The following is a 20,206-nucleotide window of genomic DNA, read 5'->3' on the forward strand; positions in this document are numbered from 1 at the left end:
TTAGCATAATACTACGTCCTCTGGTTTCCATAATCAAGAACAGGAGTTGATTTGCCTAATACAGTGGTTCTCAAAGTGGGATCAACAGACACCTGGGGGTCTGTCTGGTTCTCTGTCAAGTCAAAATTATTTTTATAATAATATTAAGATGTCATTTGCTTTTCTTGCCTGTGTTGCAAAAGCAATGATGGTATGAAAGCAAAGGTGGGTAAAACTGCTGACATCTTAGCATGAATCAAGGAGTAGTACCAAGTTGTGCTGGTAGTCATTGTATTCTTCACACTTTGTACTTGTGGTTAAAAGGAAATCCAGCTTCACTTTAAAGTGCCCTTGATGAAGCAGTAAAAGTTATTTTATTGAATCTTGACCCTTGAGTACTGTACGTGTCTTTTTTTTTTTTTTTTTTAAGGCGGCTCCACGTGCCATGCAGGATCCTAGTTCCCCGACCAGGGATCAAACCCGCGCCCCCTGCATTGGGAGTGCAGAGTCTTAACCACTGGACCGCCAGGGAAGCCCGCCTGTACATGTCTTTTTTTTTTTAAAGATTTTTTAAAAAATTTATTTATTTTTTTATTTATGGCTGTGTTGGGTCTTCGTTTCTGTGCGAGGGCTTTCTCTAGTTGTGGCAAGCGGGGGCCACTCTTCATCGCGGTGCGCGGGCTTCTCACTATCGCGGCCTCTCTTGTTGCGGAGCACAGGCTCCAGACGCGCAGGCGCAGTAGTTGTGGCTCACGGGCCTAGTTGCTCCGCAGCATGTGTGATCTTCCCAGACCAGGGCTCGAACCCGTGTCCCCTGCATTGGCAGGCAGATTCTCAACCACTGCGCCACCAGGGAAGCCCCAGATGTCTTCTATTAAGTCAGACATTAAAGAGATTTGACATTTACTAAGTTATGAAAGAATGTCACTGCCCTCTAAAATTTTTACTGTTTTTGAAAAAGATAGCTATTTACCATAAAAATGTTCTTTATGTTAACATATGAGTTTGTTATTTTTAGATGGACTAATAAATTATTTTTTACTTCTTAATTTCTAATATAGTAAATATAGATAGATGTAACTCACATAAATAAAAGCTCCTTAGAGTTATCAGTAATTTTTAAGAGTGAAAAGAGTTCTTCAGGGGACTTCCCTGGCAGTCCAGTGGTTAAGACTTCGCCTTCCAATGCAGGGGGTGCGGGTTTGATCCCTGGTCAGGGGGTAAAGATCCCATATGCTCGCGGCCAAAAAAAACCAAAACATAAAACAGAAGCAGTATTGTAACAAATTCAATAAAGACTTTAAAAATGGTCCACATCAAAAAAATCTTTTAAAAAAAAGAGTGGAAGAGGTCTTCAGACCGAAAAGTTAGAAAATTGCTAGACTAATATTTGAAGGGCTCATGTTGGCTCATTCTAAGAAGTAAAGGGTAGATCTTTAGTCATTTTATCCAATTCAGATAAAACCAGAGTTAAGTGTATTGGATTTTTATTCTATTTCTGTCCATTTGCAATTTTTAAATCAAAGCATTAGTTCTGTTTGTTAAATCAGTGAGTATCATGCTGTACTGCTAGCTCAATCTTGGGCTAACTAGAAAATGTCAGATATTTCTTCAACTTTCGAATCTTAAATTATGTATCTTAAATTATGAGAATGTACAGAAGGGGGTTGGGCTGTGTCCATAATGTCTATGTGGTAATTATGTAGCACATACCTCTCCAAGAATGACTATTCAGTCATTGTGAAGATCAAATTAGTTAACATATGCGAAAATATTTTGTAGATATTTAAAAGATTATATATTAATATTAGGTTTTATTGTTGGCCATCACGCACAATGATTGAGTTTGTGAGAAGGGGGAGATACTACTAAGGTGAAGGGATACTTTTTTTTAAAACCACTTATTTCCCTGATACGTTACTACTTGAATAACCCTAAATGTGATGATATTTACCCAGTTAATAATTTTTCATAAAGCTATCATATTGGTATATGTACATTTGAAGTCAGATATGCAAATAACTTAGTTATTTCAAAATGTTTCGAGGTGACGTGTAAATACTATGCGGTTATATGTTTCATAATATAAAATATCTCAAAAAATGTTTTAAAAACTCTGTATACAACTAGCTTTAAATTAGAATGGCATTATCAAAAACATGAGCACATGTAGTTGTTAAGCACCAACACTAAACAGATGATCCAAGAGGATACATAAGAGGTTTGAAGTCTGGGTAGAAGAGCATAAAGCCATTAAAACTATCAGATTTCTGTTTCTTATAGATATTAGTCAATAAATAAGTAAAGATATAATCCTTGGTTACATAAGGACCAAATCTTAGAATATTAGTGTTGCAGAATTACTGTCTTTTCCTTCCTCTTTTACTCTAATTTAAAAATTACTGTATACAGTGGTAGATAATACTATAGCCTGTTTATTGAAATTAATGTATCTTGTCATAAGTAGGTCATTTATAAAAGTGAAATTGCTTGAGGCTGTCTTTTACTGCCATGTTGCATTTAACTTCTGGTTGGACAGATTTGAGCTATATTGCTAGGCTATTTGCCTCTAAAGCATTTTTCAGTTTTCATTTTGTAAGAGGAAATGGTCGATTTGAGATTATGTTGGCTTAGAAATAGTTGTATATAATTAGAAGGGTACTTGCTCACCTATCACATGTGTGTCATTCAATAGCTCATCTTTTATTTTAAAAAAAGATCTTTCCAAAGATAAAGTCTGTTTTTAAAAACAGGTATGCTTTCAAAAAGAGCTTAAACAAAACTTCATTAATTATGATTGCCTATTCTGAATTAATCTTTGTTTAGCATTTTAAATATTAAACATGAAGAAAAGACAGGATATTTAGAATACTGAGTAAACTACAATTTCTTTTTAGAGAATTCTGGACTTATACCAAGTGTGTTTAAATTTCTGTACTGTAACTTTTACTGTGTAAAGAAATAAACCTTAAAATACATGCAGGAATGGAGTGCTTTCTATATTTACATAAAATGCATATTTTTTACAGAAGAAATATTTTATTTTCTTATGCATAGTCTCACACATCTTATTACCCTCAGTCTCTAGCATTGAATCTCGCATATATAGCCTCGTATTTTTCCCTAGAAGTAAATGAAATAGACAGGCTTCATGAAACAGAATTTTTTGTGGGTGTCTTTTCCCTCTTTAAAAAAATGTTTTACATGGTTAAAAGAATTAGTTAATACCAAAATGTTCATAATGAAAAACAGCAGTCCCTGCCCTAACTTACATCTCAGTTCTGTTCCCCAGAGTAAAAACTTTTAACTTTTTTTTTAGCAGTTTCTTCTGTCACTTAGCCCCAAATATAGTAAAAAAATGCCTACCCTAGTATTTATTTTATTTTTTTACCCTAGTATTTCTTGGTTTATCCCTTTTAGGCATTATCTACTGACTTCCTGATAATGGTAGGTGAGATTTTAGCCTTTTTTATGTCCCATCTCTTTATTTTCTTACCCTGTCCTTCTAATTTGTTTCTTTATTATAAGTTTAGTTAAATCAGTAATCAGTATTCACATATAATGTTTCCTTCAGAGGCAGGTAGTGTATCATTATTACATTTTTCTTTTTTAAAAAAATAGTACTTTCCTAAATTTACTAATTTTCTTTATCTTGGTGTTTTTTTTTTTTTTTTTTTTTGGCTGGGTTTTTTTGGTTGGGTCTTCGTTGTTGCGTGCAGGCTTTCTCTAGTTGTGGCGAGCGGGGGCTACTCTTCGTTGCGGTGTGCGGGCTTCTCATTGCGGTGGCTTCTCTTGTTGCAGAGCATGGGCTCTAGGCATTCGGGCTTTAGTAGTTGTGGCATGAGGGCTCAGTAGTTGTGGCTCGTGGGCTCTAGAGCGCAGGCTCTGTAGTTGTGGCGCACGGGCTTAGTTGCTCTGCAGCATGTGGTATCTTCCCAGACCAGGGATCGAACCTGTGGCCCCTGCATTGACAGGTGGATTCTTAACCACTGTGCCACCAGGGAAGTCCCATAAAGTTACTAATTTTCTTGATTTGCATAAATTTCAGTAAATCCATCCTTAAGTGTTCAACTCTTTTTCATGGGAGTTGAGATTAAGACTTTTCAGGCAGTTTCACCTGAGGGAAATCCCTCTCACATAAAGAGATCGTGTTCTTGGGGTCAAAGGGCCTGTTTTCATGATCCTAACATATGTCAGTATGACCCTAACTCAAGTTAAGCGTGAATCAAATGGGAAACCCAAGCCTAGTAATCGAAAGTTTATTGCTCTCTAGGTCCATAACTAGAGTGCTTAGCAGTTACCTTTTTCCCAGATTTCTAAAGTAATTTCATCTGATATCCTTAGTATATAAAAGCTGAACTGTTCCCTCTTTTTATGTTCAGAATTGTTTTAATTGTTATAAACAAACTTTCTCAGAGGCTGAAGAAACTTAATATAAAACTTACAGATTTTTTTTTTGTAAAAAAAAATTCATAAAAGATTTTGAACACACCAAAATTCTAAATTCTTAAAACTTGCTAATTCTTAGAAGAGCTTTATGCAAAGGAGACTATAGGCCTTTCTGGCAACTGAATAAATTTTGAAATATCATATGAGGAATGTTGGACATAAAATTTTAAACGAAACTTTAGGACTTAATTTAAAAAATCACTTTAAGAGCACAGAGAAACTTGGTAACAATTCTGTCAGGGCAAAGATAATATTTACATTATAAAATTTATTAAAGTGGGAATGAAATCACACGTGTTTATTGGGATATTATACGTCCATTCCAAAGTGTAATCCAAATTATATATTGTCATGTAACAATGGGCTTGCACTGTAAACTTGTACAGTTTTTTTAGTTTACATACCTCTTCAGTAGTAATATCAATACTAAAATCTTTCTTAAATATTTGTCATCAGGATTAAATACCTAGGTTTTTTAATAAAATATTACTGTAATGAACTGGAGGGGAGAAGGAAATGAATATTCTTTAGTTTGATTAATCACTATGAAATCAATTAGGAATATGCTCAAACAATATAATAAAAACAATGATTTATTGTATACGTGCATTTTATAGATAACATTGCCGAAACCTTTTTCTTTTGGTCTTTTCTTTGTTGTCCTGAATGATAAGAGAAAAGGTTGAAAGAGAGAGAGTAAAGGGAAAAAGTTGTAAGAGCCTAGGCAAATTACTACTTTGGACTTCAATTTTCTGATTTCTGAAACTAGATAATCTCTAAAGTATTTTTTAGGTCTAAATGTTATCATTTAGGAGATAGTCATGGGTGAGAGGTAATTTAAAGGAATTCAAATATAGAGTAATGAAAATAGAAATAAAAAGATGGAAGAAGACTAGAGAGAAAAGATATTTACTGAATGTCTGTGATTCCAAATGAAATTTACATAACTGTAGTATACCTAACATTTTTACTAGGGTTATTCCTACTCTCTTTTCCCAGTTACAAACATACTTTTCTCCACAATGATAGCATGACTAAACTAAGCTCTTATACATTAAGTAATATAGCCACAGTATGTGCTCAATGAGGATTTAACTTACTGACAGAATGTGTACCAAGTTGATTACATAAAACAGGATTTTCCCTTCAGCTCTCTGAATTTTTAACCATGACCTCCTGACCACGCTGTTGTCTTTTCTCTGCCATGACACGTGATCTGACTGCTGCAGTATAGTCTCCTTGTTTTTGTAAGTAACTAGTTCTGGGTGTTACCTTTACCTAAGAGACCCACTTTTCCACTTATACTGCCATTTGCTTTGGGCAATTCATTACTCGTTATTTGCTTTAAGTATAAATCAGTCACAAGTTGGATTTAACTCACTTCACTATTATTCTTGCTTGTTCTGTACATCTCAAATTGTGGTTTAGGACTCTTGTTACTCAACTGATCTTTGGGACACAAACTTAGTAGGGAGTGTCTCGTCCAGACTGCCAAATGAGTGTTTAGCTTGGAGAATGTCATTTCATAACTCTTAATAGTAAGCAACAATTTTTAAAACACTGTGCTTGGTCTCAGATCATTTATTCTTTTTATTTATTCAAACATTTGGTTAGGATATATGCTAATTTTTAGAGAATAAGATAAGGTCCCTGCTGTCAGGGAGCTTACATTCTAGTGAGAAAGTGAGAGGCATAAAGGCAATTAGTATTGGAAGACCCATGATAGAATGATGTACCAAAAACGGGGATTAGTTGTTATACTGTGGGGTGGGGCTGATGGAGTAAATAGTCTAGGATTGTAAGGATGATTCAGTGTTAAAAAGGCGACAGTGTAATTCACTACATTAACATATTAAATGAGAAGAATCAGATGGGAGTAGATGTAGGAAAAATTCAGCACCAGTTAAGATATTGGACAGGAATAGGAGGGAACTTAATTTGAAGAAAGGTATTCATCAGAAAATTACAGTGAACATTATGCATTCATGGCAAAGCATTAAAAGCAGTCCCATGAAATTTGTGAACAAGATAAGGATAGCTCTTATCTCCATTATTATTTGTTAATACAGTAAGTAAAGAAACAGAAATGAGATGTACGATTGGAAAGGAGGAGATAAAACTGTCATTTGCTGACAGTATTTTTTTTACTGAGAAAATCCAAGAAAATGAACTGAATAAACTAAATTTTGAAAGGTGGTCAATCAGAAGTGCAATATACAAAAACTACAGTTTTCCTATTATACACTAGCAATGACCAGGTAGCCAATGTGATAGAAAACAAATCCATTTCACAAACAAAAACCCAAGGAGGAAAAAAAATCCTACTTAAATGTAAAGACATTTGGGGGGAAATTTTAAAATTTTACTAATGCAAATGTCAGTCTTTATCAAATTAATATTTTTAATAAAATCCTAATAAATCTCAACAAGCTTTTTCATAGAATCTTATAAATATCCTAACATTCATAGAAAAGAGCAGCATGTATGACTAAGCAGGACAATTTACTTGTTATTTATTTATTTATTTTAAGCAGGACAGTTTAGAAAGCAAAAACAAAAGAGAGGGAATTGCTCTTATAGACTCAAGATGCCAATAAAGGTATAGTAATATTTAGAAGGTTTTAATGACTTAAGAATAGACAAATGGCTTAAAGGAACAGAATAGACTCCAAAAGTGTATCCACACTTACATGGGAATCTAGTATGATCATAGAGATCAGTGGGAAACAATAAGCTCTTCAGTAATTGATGTTGGGATAATTGATTATCAATATGGAAAAACTACAAATTTTATTCAAGAGAACCTGCAAGAGTACCAACAAAACAACCTGTTAGAGTTTAGCAGGGTTTCTAAAGATAAGAGCAATACACAAAAATTGATTGCATTTACATATCAGTAGTAACCTACTAGCAAATATATTTTTAAAATATTACATTCACACAGCAAAAACTAGAAGGTATTTAAGACTATAGCTAATAAAAGGCCTTCCTAGAGAAAATTATAAAGTGGTTTTGAAAAAGGACTCAATGGATATGATCCCAAAAGCACAGCAATAAAAGCAAAAATAGACAAATAGGATTGCATTAAGTTGAAAAACTTATGTGCAATAAAGGAAACAGTCAACAAAATGAAAAGGCAATCTATGGTAGTTATAAATGTAATTATAGTAATAGATTTTGATCGACTGATAATTATGGGGAACGAGTGTATACTGATGTAAACAAACAAACACACACATAAGTAAATTGAAGATAGGTGAATATCAGATTATTGACATAGTTTCAAAGTATGTCTTAACAAAATAATAATTACAAGAGGAAAATAGTAACTATAATGGAGAAAACTGGCAGATACCAGTTTAGTCAAGTGATAAAAGTGAATATCATCAGTAATGGGCTAAATTGAAATCATGTACCACCTCTGAGGATGCATTGGAGAAGATCAGAGCATCTCTTCTATATTTTTCCTGTCACAGATACATAACCTGAACTTAATTATGAGTAATATACGATTTAATCAGACAAACCCAATTGAAGGACATTCTATGAAAGTACTGGCCTGTAACCTTTTAAAGTGTCTAGGTCATGAATTTCAAGGAAAGATAGAAACTGTTCCAGCTGAAAGAGACTAAAGATTGCAATTCAGATTACTGAATGCAAAGTGTGGTTCTGAACTAGATCCTTTTCCTATAAATCCATTCCTATTTGGAACAACAAACTTGAATGGATTCTAAAGATTGGATTATAATAATTGTATAATTGTTAATTTCCCAATTTTGATAGTTATATGTGTTTGTACAAGATAAATACCAAAATATTTGTGGACTATTTGGTATCAGGTCAGCAATTTATTCTCAAGTGGTTTAGGAAAAAGGCTGTACTTGTCCGGGCAACTTTTCTGTAAGTCTGATATTGCCCCATAGGTCATTTAGTCTCTTTCATTCATTTCAGGTTTTTTTTTTTTTCCTCTGTGTGCTTTGGAATTTTTTTTTTCCTGTTTATTCAAGTTCACTATTCTTTTGTTATAGTTCCCTATCTTCTGTTAAGCATATGCAATGAATTTTTCATTTCAGATACTGTATTTTTTAGCTTTAGAAGTTCCATTTGGGTTTTTAAAAAGTAGTTTACGTTTTTCTCCACATAATGTTTGTTTTTTTTTAAGTCCTTTAGTATATTCATAATAGCTGCTTTGAAATCCTTGTCTACTCTTTCCATGGTCTCTTTCATTTCTGGATCTGTTTCTATTAACTGTTTCTATTTTCTTTCCTGGTTACAAATCACTTTTTTTTTTTTTCTTCTTTGCATGTCTAGTAATTTTTTATTTTATATTGGACATTGTGATTATTACATTGTGGTGTCTGGATCTTGTTCTTTAAGCAGTGTTGAATTTTGTTTTGGCAGGTTGTCAAGTTACTTGCAATCGGCTTGATCCCTTTTTGTTTTGTTTTTTTTTGGCCGTTCTGCATGGCACGCGGGATCTTAGTTCCCTGACCAGGGATTGAACTCATGTCCCCTGCAGCGGAAGCACAGAGTCCCAACCACTGGACAGCCAGGGAATTCCCAGCTTGATCCTTTCAGTGCTTGTTTTAACAGCTTTGTCAGGGAGCTTCTGGAATAGCTTTTACTTAACTGCTAGTTTAGTTCCAAGACATGACTCTTCTGAGGTCTCTACTAATGCTCTAGGTGTTTACTCTGGCTGTTCGGAGCTTAAATTCCTCTGCACTTTGTGAGCTTTGGGTGTTGTTTAACTTCCAGCTTTTCTGTGCTTGTACTCTGCTCAGCCTCCTGGAGTTTTAGGATACATATGTATAATTTAGTATTTAGCCAAAATCTTAAGGGCATATTTTGGGAGCTTTTTGTTTGTATAGCTCCCTTGTGTCTGGTATTCTTTAACTCCCTTGAACTCCAAACTTTGTCTCCTCAAGTTCAGCGAGACGTGGGCTACCCCTCCTTATACCTCATTCTGGAAAGTACCTTACTGCTTCGCCAGGCATTACAGTCTTGCATTACTTGCTGTTCAAAGTCTGAAAATAGTTATTTTGTATGTTTTGTCCAGTTTTCTAATTCTTGAAGGCAAAAGGGCAAATCTGGTACTAACTATTCCTTCCTATTTGATCTTTTAGCTGAGTTTAGTTGTATTATTTTCTGACTTAGTACTATGAGCAATCTCAGTGTAGATGGTTGAGCTGATCCAGTGTCAGGGATTGACAGTATGAATGTGATCAAAGGACAGAAGGATCAATGTTGGGAAGGCTGGCAAGAGAATAGTTGAAGTAAAAGCAATAGTTCTCAGAGTATGGTTTGAGGATCCTTTCAGAGGGTCCATAGGAGTTTCCTACTTCTAACTAAATATCCACGTGAGGCTGATTTTTTCTTCATATACATGAACCAAAATAACACAGACAGTAGATTGAATGTGGAAGCAAAGGTGAACATCAGCCTCTTCTTTTAAGTTAAACCAGATATTAAAGAGATTCGTAAAAATGGTGAAACAATGCCAGTCTTCTCACTAAAATTTTTTTGGTTTCGTATTTGTAAGCATGTAATAGGTTTATTATTTTTTTAATGAGTTAATAAGTAAACAAATAATTGTGAAATTTTCTGTTTTATTTTCTAATACAGTAAATATTGATAAATATAGCCCACAAAAACAGAAGAATTGCTGAAATAAAGCACCATAAAGTGCTGTCTAGGGAAGGAACTGAAGGGATTAGGAGTGCAATAGACAGTGTAAAATAAGGAAGGGATTAAGGAATGAGAGGTTTCTGTTCAGTTCCTATTCTCTATTGGATAGGTGTCAGTTTCTTTACTTCTCTGCATTCTCCTGTGGAGGTGCCTGCATTTAAAGTCGTAGGATAGTACTCTGTCCCAGCAACTTCTTAGGTTTCTGCTTTATGATACTATGCACTCAGCCCTTGCATAGGGAATCCTGATTTACTGTCTGCCATTTCACCTGGCAATGTCTTTTTCTAGTTTGCCCTCCTTGTCCTAATGAGGAACTAGATCATCCTTACTTATGTTCTGGCATTAACTTACCCTTCTGTTCTGGTGCCACCCCTTTTACTTAAATTTCCCATTCTTTAAAAAAAATTTTTAATTAAAAATTTAAATTTTCTTCAGCTTTATTGACATATAGTTGACAAATAAAATTGTAATATATTTAAAGTGTGTATAGTGGTGGTTTGATGTATGTATACATGTGAATGGATTCCCACCATCTAGTTAATTGACATGTCCATCACCTCACATTTTTACCTTTGTGTGTGAACATTTAAGTTCTACACTCTTAACAAATTTCAATTATATAATACAGTAGTTACCATGTTTTACATTAGATCTTTAGGCCTTATTCATCTTATAGCTGAAAGTTTGTATCCTTTTTTCAACCTCTCCATATTCCCACCCCACTCCCCCGCTCCCAGACGCTGGCAACTGCTTTTCTACTCTCTGTTTCTATGAGTTTGACTTTTTTTTTAGATTCTACATATAAGTAAGAATATATAGTATTTTTCTCTTTCTGGGTTATTTCACTTAGCATGATGCCCTCAAGTTTCATCCATGTTTTCACAAATGGCAGGATTTCCTACTTTCTCATGTCTGAATAATATTCTTCTCTCTGTCTCTCTATATATGCATGTGTATGTTTGTGTATGTGTGTGTGTCTGTGTGTGTGTGTGTGTGTATATATATATATATAAATATATATATTTCCTATGTTTTTTATCCGTTTATCTGTTGAAGGACATTTGGGTTGTTTCCATATCTTGGCTATTGCAAATAATGCTGCAGTGAACATGGGAGTGCCAGTACCTCTTTGAGATCCTGTTTATTTCCTTTGGCTTATATACCCAGAAGTGGGATTGCTGGATCATATGTTAGTTCTATTTTTAAGTTTTTGAGGAACCTCCACAGTGGTTGCACCAGGACATTCTCAACAACAGTGCACAAGGGGTCCATTTTCTCCACATCCTCACCAGCACTTATGTCTTGTCTTTTTGATGATTGCCATTCCAACAGGTGTGAGGCTCTTTGTGGTTCTGATTTGCATTTTCCTGATTATTAGTGATGTTGAGCACCTTTTCATGTACCTGTTGGCCATTTGTATGTCTTTTTTGGAAAAATGCCTATTCAGTTCCTCTGCCCATTTTAAAATCAGATTTTTTTTTTTTTTTGCTATTGAGTTGTATGCGTACTTTATATATTTTGGACATTAACCCCTATTAGATATATGATTTGCAAATATTTTTCTCCCACTCAGTAGTTTACCTTTTCATTTTGTTGATTGTATACATCGCTGTCCAGAAGCTTTTTAGTTTGATGTTAGTCACGCTTGTTTATTTTTGCTTTTGTTGCCTTTGTTTTTGTTTATTTATTTATTTATTTTTTTATTTATGGCTGTGTTGGGTCTTCGCTTCTGCGCGAGGGCTTTCTCTAGTTGTGGCAAGCGGGGGCCACTCTTCATCGCCGTGCGCGGGCCTCTCACTATCACAGCCTCTCCTGTTGCGGAGCACAGGCTCCAGACGCGCAGGCTCAGCAGTTGTGGCTCACGGGCCCAGCTGCTCCGCGGCATGTGGGATCTTCCCAGACCGGGGCTCGAACCCATGACCCCTGCATTGTCAGGCAGACTCTCAACCACTGCGCCACCAGGGAAGCCCATTGCCTTTGTTTTTGGTGTCACTGAATTTCTCATTCTTAATTGTGTCCTACCTATTATTCTTATTCAGTTTCTGCTACTTCAAACTCATTCAACCCTTTGCTTTTATTGATTCTACAAAGTTTACCCAAGATAAACGTGTTCTCTTGTGTCATCACTTCACTCTTTAATTTCTCAGGGACATTGCCCACTCAAATATAGTCTCCATTTTCCAGTGAGAAGATACAACATTTATTGGTTATCAGCCTATATTTTACATTCTTGATTTAAATAGATTTATTTTGGGTGGTGGAAATATATATACTCAAAAGGAATAAAATGTTATTCATTGCAGGAAGGTGGAGAGACAAAATGAGAATGAAGGGCAACATCTGACTTACATTTTGCCACTGTCTTTGAAATATCAGATGCATTTATATCAATTAAAAGCACAGAATACATGTCAGAGTAATCATATGTCCTTTTAGATCATCTGTTAATGAAGATGAATACACAGTTTGTTTAAAGAAAAAATGTATTATATGATTATTTTTAGTCATATATAAGTTGATAGGTATATTTCAATATAATTTTTAAAGTATTTCTTTTTTTATTTCTTATAGTAATCCTAAATCGGAGAGTCAGAGAGTAAATAAAAAAGTCAACAATGATGCCTCACTTAGAATTCATAATCTATCCATTTTGGTGAGACAGATAAAATTTTATTACCAGGTAAGTGGTTCTTTTTTTAATCTAGTGTTTTAATAACTCCTTGCATATTCACATTTTTGTGTTGTTTAGTATCGATCACCTAATATATACTAAATGCTTATTATATACCAGATACTGGTCTGTTTGCTGGAGGTTGAGTAGTAATAACACAGCTTATTTCTTATGCATTGTTAAAGATACAAGCATGCACTTCATAATTATCTAATTTACAGATAATTTTTGTATTTTATGAATTTTAAATTTTTAAAATTTCCTGAGAATTTATATAGTGCAACACTTTGTTAGCCTACTAGAATTTTGCCTTTGAAAAATATACTTTTTATTCCTTTTTTTAACTTAAATTGGATGCATATTTCAGAGTTTGAACATGAGCTTTTTTTTTTTTTAATTTTATTATATTTTATTTTTGGCTGTGTTGGGTCTTTGTTGCTGTGCGCGGGCTTTCTCTAGTTGCAAGGAGTGGGGGCAGCTCTTCATTGTGGTGTATGGGCTTCTCATTGCAGTGGCTTCTGTTGTTGCAGAGCATGGGCTCTAGGCGTGTGGGCTTCAGTAGTTGCAGCACGTGGGCTCAGTAGTTGTGGCGTGCGGGCTCTAGGGCATGCAGGCTTCAGTAGTTGTGGTGCACGGGCTCAGTAGTTGTGGCGCACGGGCTTAGTTGCTCTGTGGCATGTGGGATATTCCCAGACCAGGGCTCGAACCTGTGTCGCCTGCATTGGCAGGCGGATTCTTAACCACTGTGCCATCAGGGAAGTCCTGAACGTGAGCATTCTTAAGGCTATTAGTATGCCTCAAAGAATTGCTATAGCTGTATCACACAAATTTTGGTATGTTGTATTTTTTAAAATGCTTATTTTTAGTCATTTTCTAATTTTTCGTATGATTTTTTATTTCACTTAGGAGTATTCATTAGAAGTATGCTTTTAGATTTCTAAACACATGGTATTTTTCAAGCAGTCTTTTTTGGTTTTGATTGTTGGTCAAAGAACGTGGTTTGTATGATAATGATTCTTTGACATTTGTTAATAACTTTGGCTTGGTGTATATGTTGTCACTTTTCATTAAAGTTCCATGTGTGCTTGAAAAAGAGTGTATTCTCTAATGGTTTGGGTACAGAGTTAGAGCAAGCTTGTTTGTTAATTGTAATGTTCAAACTTTTGCAGCCTGATTAATGTTGTCTCTTGATCTATCAGTTATAGAGAAATATGAGTTGAAATCTCCCATTATTATGATGGATTTGTCAAGTTTTCCTTTATACACTTTAAAACTAGGTTATTCGGGGGCTTCCCTGGTGGCACAGTGGTTAAGAATCCGCCTGCCAATGCAGAGGACACGGGTTCGATCCCTGGTCCGGGAAGATCCCACATGCCGCGGGGCAACTAGGCCCATGCACCAAAACCACTGAGCCTGTGCTTTGGAGCCCGCGAGCCACAACTACTGAAGCCCTTGGGCTTAGAGCCTGGGCTCTGCAACAAGAGAAGCCACCGCAATGAGAAACCCACTCACCACAAAGAAGACCCAACGCAGCCAAAAGTAAATAAATTAAATAAAAAACAAACAAACAAAAAAAAAACTAGGTTATTCAGTGCAAACAACTTTAGAGTTGTTATATTATTCTGGAGAAATTATACCACTTATAATTGTCTCTACATATTTTTCTTTCTACTGGTTTAAAATTTTTCACCCCACTTCTGTTTCTTGGGAGGCTATCCTTGAAATTTAACTTTTCATACGTTTCATAGCAAAGGCCAAAAGTAATCAATACCTTACTTTTTTTTTTTTTTATAGGTAGGCCTGTTGTGCCTTTTTTTTTTTTTTTTAAATTATTTAATTATTTATTTATTTTTGGCTGTGTTGGGTCTTCGTTTCTGTGCGAGGGCTTTCTCTAGTTGCGGCAAGCGGGGGCCACTCTTCATCACGATGCGCGGGCCTCTCACTGTCGCGGCCTCTCTTGTTGTGGAGCACAGGCTCCAGACGCGCAGGCTCAGTAATTGTGGCTCACGGACTTCATTGCTCCGCGGCATGTGGGATCTTCCCAGACCAGGGCTCGAACCCGTGTCCCCTGCATTGGCAGGCAGATTCTCAACCACTGCGCCACCAGGGAAGCCCAATACCTTACTCTTTTTATGTATTAGTACTATGACCTTAGAATGTTTAATTTCCCCATTATGATTTTTAAGCTGTTCTTATTTTGTATTTTAGTTCTGTTTTTAAACCCCATAAATTAAATATTGAAAGTACTGTTAAATAAATCAAATCAGTGTTCTTTTAGATCAAGCTACATGTTTTCCTTTTTTTCCTCCTCATGGTTTTCTTTTGTATCTCAGACCTGCCTTTGGTATTATTTTCTTACCGAAGTCATCCTTTAATTGTTTGTTTAGAGAAGGCTTGTTGATAGTAAAGTTTATCAATGTCTGTCTGAAAATGCCTTTATTTCACCCTTGTTCTTGAAAGGTAATTTTATTGGGTATGTAGTTTTAGGTTAACAATTACTTTTCTCTCAGTGTTTTGCAGATTTTTACCTTCTCTCTCTGGAGTCCTTTTTGTTTTGGAGAAACCAGCTGTCAGTCAAATATTTGTTCTTAGGTTAAACTGTCTTTTTCTCTCTCCTGGCTGCTACTACTGCCTCTTCTAATATTGCCTCTTTTCTATTAATCTGATATTCCTCAGATACTATTATTACATGTATATTAGACTTTCCTACTCTATCCTCCATGCTTATTAAACTTTCTTTTACATTACAGTTTACAATCTTGTGCTACATCCTGAGTATTTTTTTTCAAGACTATCTCTCCAGTTTGATAATTTGCCCCTCATATCTTCTGTTTAGCCCACTGATTAAGTTTTGCCTCTCAGTAATCATAGCTTTCATTTGTAGAAGTTCTGTTTGGTTCTTTTTCATCTGCTTTTTCATTTTGTTTATTAATCATTCTTTTAAAATTTTTTCCTTCCTTTATTTCTTCAGAAATTTAAAAAATGTCTATTTTTTATTTTATGTTGGATAATTACAAAATCTGAAATCAGATCTATGGGGATCTGAATCTGCCCTTTGTTTTCTGCTTGCTGTTTCTCGTGGTGGTAGCTGTTGTGGCAGTGTGTGTGTGTGTGTGTGTGTGTGTGTGTGTGTGTGTGTGAATTGTGAGCTCATTTTGTGGGGGGAAATTTATCTGTGGGAAAATACTTCTGGGTCTGGGCCAAGGACGCATTGCTTCAGAGAGGATTTGTTTCCTTTTGTGTGGCCAAGCCTGAAAAACTTTTCATTTAATTTATTTTAAGCAGCTTTATATTATTGTAGAAGCATACTTGTATACTGTGTATAGAAAACTAGAAAAAATGAGAAAATACAAACATAATTTCAGGGCCTGGAGATTACCATTATTAGCACCTGAATATATGTACTTCTGGATCTCTTTTTCTGCATTTGTGTGTTTGTAAATTATGTATTTATGTGTTTACATATGTATTTTTTTAAAAATATATTTATTTATTTATATTTATTTTTGGCTGTGTTGGGTCTTCGTTTCTGTGCAAGGGCTTTCTCCAGTTGCGGCGAGCGGGGGCCACTCTTCATCGCGGTGCGCGGGCCTCTCACCGTCGTGGCCTCTCCCGTTGCGGAGCACAGGCTTCAGACGCCGCAGGCTCAGTAGTTGTGGCTCATGGGCTTAGTCGCTCCGCGGCATGTGGGATCTTCCCAGACCAGGGCTCGAACCCATGTCCCCTGCATTGGCAGGCAGATTCTTAACCACTGCGCCACCAGGGAAGCCCTACATATGTATTTTTTAACTGGGACTACATTATCGCAGGTTCTTAGGGAAACAACCCTCCTCAATCTCAAGCAAAGGCCAAGAAGAACAGCTTCTTCTGTGTCTTATTTGCAGGGTTCAGTTTTTTATTTTATTTTATCTTTTGACAGTTACCTTTTTATTTTCTTTTGAGTCAGTCAATAAATTTTAAAAGATTTTTAAAAAGCTATCCAGCATTTTTGAACTCCGTCCTTCCTTTCTTTCTAATATTTAGTATTCCTCATTGCCAGAAATAAAAGTCTGTGCTAGGTTTTTTATAAACTTAAAAAAATCTTTTTCCAATATTCCTTCTCTCATTTTCCTCTCTTTGATTTGAGTGAGTTAGGTTCTATGTTATATCTGTTTTGTCTTTTATTCTTATTTTGTGTCAGTATTTCTAGATACATTAAACAAATGACTAGATAAAGGGATGCAGTGACTCATTTTGACAATCTTCATCAATCTTGCCCTTATTAGAATGTTGTTAGATCTTTGGTTTCACACTATCTTTAGGCAGGTGCAAGTTTTTCTTGAAAATTTTGTGAGACTCCTTGGGAAAGAAGACATAAAAGGCAAGGGGATTTCTTCATCAGAATCTTAAATCATTTGTCAGTGCAACCTAATTCTGTGTTGTCTACTATTGCTTTTTTTTTTTTAACAGCTTTATTCAGATATAATTCACATACTGTACAGCCCATTTAAAGTGTCCTATTCAGTGGTTTTTAGTATATATACAGAGTTATACAACCATCTACACAACCAATTTTGGAACATTTGTATCACCCCAAAAAGAAACCCTGTATCTGTTAGCAGTCACTCCCCATTTCCCCGAACCCTGCATACACACGCATCACCATCACCACCACCACCACCACCCCAGCCTTAGGCATCTGCTAATCTATTTTCTGTCTCTATAGACTTGCTTATTGTAGACATTTCATAAAAGTACAATTGTACAGTATGTGCTCTTTTGTTACTGGCTTCTTTCATTTAGCATAATGATTTCAAGGTTCATCCATGTTGTAGCATGTAGTAATGTTTCATTCTTTTTTATTAAACTACTGTTTTCTTGTTCTTTGTCTTCCTCCTGCCCAAGCTAGGTATTGAAATTGTCCTTGTATTGATCATATTAATTTAATGAAGTTATAGTCACAGAGAGATTTGGGGATGAGGGAATTGTAAAATCCATCAGTTCAACAGTTTAGATAAGAGGTTCTCAGTGGAGGGTGATTTTATCACCTGGGGGACATTTAGCAATGACTGGAGACATTTTTGGTTGTCGTACCTAGGAGTACTACTGGCATTAGTGGATAGAAGCCAGGAATGTGGCTAAGCATCTTGCAATGCACAGGACACTTCCTCGTGTTTAAGAATTATCCAGCCCAAACAAACATGTGCCTGTCAAATCCAAAACATTTTATCACATTGAATTATAGTTCTCTCAGTAAATGTGCTTAACTTTTATGTCACAGGGACAAAGTGGTATAAAAATCTATCTTAAATTCTGGAGTCCAGATATTTAAAATATTTGCATATTTGTCTTTAATATGACATAGTGTGAAATATTTAATAATGTGAAACATTTAATTAACGATATAGTAATCAAAATGTATTTTATACAGTGTATTTAAATCCTGGCTCTCTGTTATGTAGCAGTTGTATAAATGGTACAAATTGCTTCCTTGAGCTTTAATGTCTTCATCTATAAAATGAAGATAATACTAAGCTGGCAGCTGAGCATTACATAAATTAATAGAGATGAGCGTCTTGCAATGTTTCCTGAGCCAGACACTGTTTTAGGTGCTGGGGATGTGGTCGTAAGTGGCACACATAACAAACAAGATTCCTGTCCTCACAAAGGAGGAGAAGCTGGCTAAGCTGACCAAGAAGGAGATACAGGAGGAAAACTAGACAAGCCGTGGTATCATGAAAGCCTACAAAATAAAATGCTTCTAAAAAGAGGGAATGTCAAAGACATACTTGAGGGAATTGATTGCAAAGGGGCACAGGGAAGCTTTTTGAAATAATGAAAATGTTGGTATCATGACTGAAATGGTGGTTTCAAAACTGTGTACATTTGTCAAAACTCATTAAATTGTACAGATAAAATTGGTGATTTTTATTGCATGTACATTATACCTCAATAAGTCTGATTTCTAGAAAATGTATATGTCGTTGAAAACAATTTTTTAAAAAGGGCAAAGGAGCTGTTCTAGATGAAGGGAGACTAAAGAGGTGTGACAAGTGGAGACAATGTATCTTTGGTTGGATTCTGAATCTCTCCCCCCAAAAGCTATAAAGAATATTTTGGTGGCAAATGTGGAAATATGAATGTGGATTATATATTAAACTGTATTGTATCAATGTTAAAAAAAATTATCCAGCCCAAAATGTTAGTTGTGCTAAAATTGAGAAGCCCAAATGTTAATAGTGCCAAGATGATATTATTATTAATTATTTGATTTGTCTTGACTGTCACCATTTTTTTAGACACACCTGTAAATATTTCATTAACATTTGCAGGATGACCACTTACACCCTTTTCTTTTCATTATAAGTTTGAATATCAGTGAACTATTGTAACTTAGAACTAGAAGTGATTGAGTATCTTAACATTTTGTCAATGTAGTTTCAGATACTTAAAACATAAAATATTACTGAGCGTTGAAATTCCCCTTATACCACTGAACCAGTTTACCAAACCCTCTCTACCACCTCCCTTTCATGCTTCATAGTCTTCCATAAAATCTTTCTAAGGCACTTCTAAGGTATCTTCAGAAATAGGTCATCCATCTTATTTACATGATTAATTGACTTACTAAAATGATTTTTTATTTTCATGTGTTAAAACCAAGATAGACATGACCCAGTTTAATATATGACAGATTTCAAATTAAAGGCCAAATCAGTGCAGTTATTGTCATCTGTTAAATTACCTGACTGTTGGGAAAACTAAAAATTTCCCTGAAAATCTTTCTAAAACAATCAAAAGTATTTTGTTGTATCTCATACACCCCTCAGAAAAAGTATTTGAGGTAAAATATTTTGTACATTTTGATTGTTCTGACTCGCAGAAGGAGTGAGTATGGGTAGGTTAAAATTCACAAATGTATGATGTCTCCAGGTTTGTATTTTTTTTAATGTGTTGTTAAGCATCAAGATCATCTTGCAAAAATGATTCTTAGGGAGGAAGAAAATTGACAGAATACCCTGAGATGATTGTTAGTGGGGGGAATTATTTCAGTGGATCTTTTCAGTAATGATAAGTTAATTTAAGTGTTAGTATTCTTCCCTTTTTTATTTTAATGATGTAGAATATGTAAAAGCTCAGTAAAAATTACAATATTCAGATTGCCCTTCTGTTCTGCTGCCTTTCATTGAATGCCAAGGCATTGAGGCTATAGTGATGAACAGGACAGGCCGTGGCCCTGTTCTCTAGGAGAGGGATAATGGACAAGTAAATAACTAAATCAAATAATTTTGATTGTGATAAATAAGGACAGTGAATGTGAGAGGTCTTGAGAGAAGTAACTGGTAACTTTAGATTATCAGAAAGATTGTTGAACATACACTTCATTACGTTTAAGTGGCAATTCAGACCTTTTCAAATAATTGCTTGATACATAGCAAGCAT

The 20,206-nt window shown here is 35.2% G+C and overlaps 1 protein-coding gene across 5 annotated transcripts in view; it reads left to right on the plus strand.

Moving 5' to 3' along the window:
* CCDC88A (coiled-coil domain containing 88A) overlaps positions 1–20,206 on the plus strand; it is a 123,816-nt gene that overhangs the window by 15,697 nt on the left and 87,913 nt on the right. For all 5 annotated transcript variants that reach the window (XM_036872495.1, XM_036872498.1, XM_036872496.1 and 2 more), the window contains exon 3: positions 12,685–12,793. In XM_036872495.1, coding sequence (XP_036728390.1) covers positions 12,685–12,793 — 109 coding nt within the window. The remainder of the gene's footprint in view (positions 1–12,684; positions 12,794–20,206) is intronic.

The sequence above is a fragment of the Balaenoptera musculus genome, chromosome 13 (genome assembly GCF_009873245.2).
Source record: "Balaenoptera musculus isolate JJ_BM4_2016_0621 chromosome 13, mBalMus1.pri.v3, whole genome shotgun sequence".
In the NCBI taxonomy this organism is placed as follows: domain Eukaryota; kingdom Metazoa; phylum Chordata; class Mammalia; order Artiodactyla; family Balaenopteridae; genus Balaenoptera; species Balaenoptera musculus.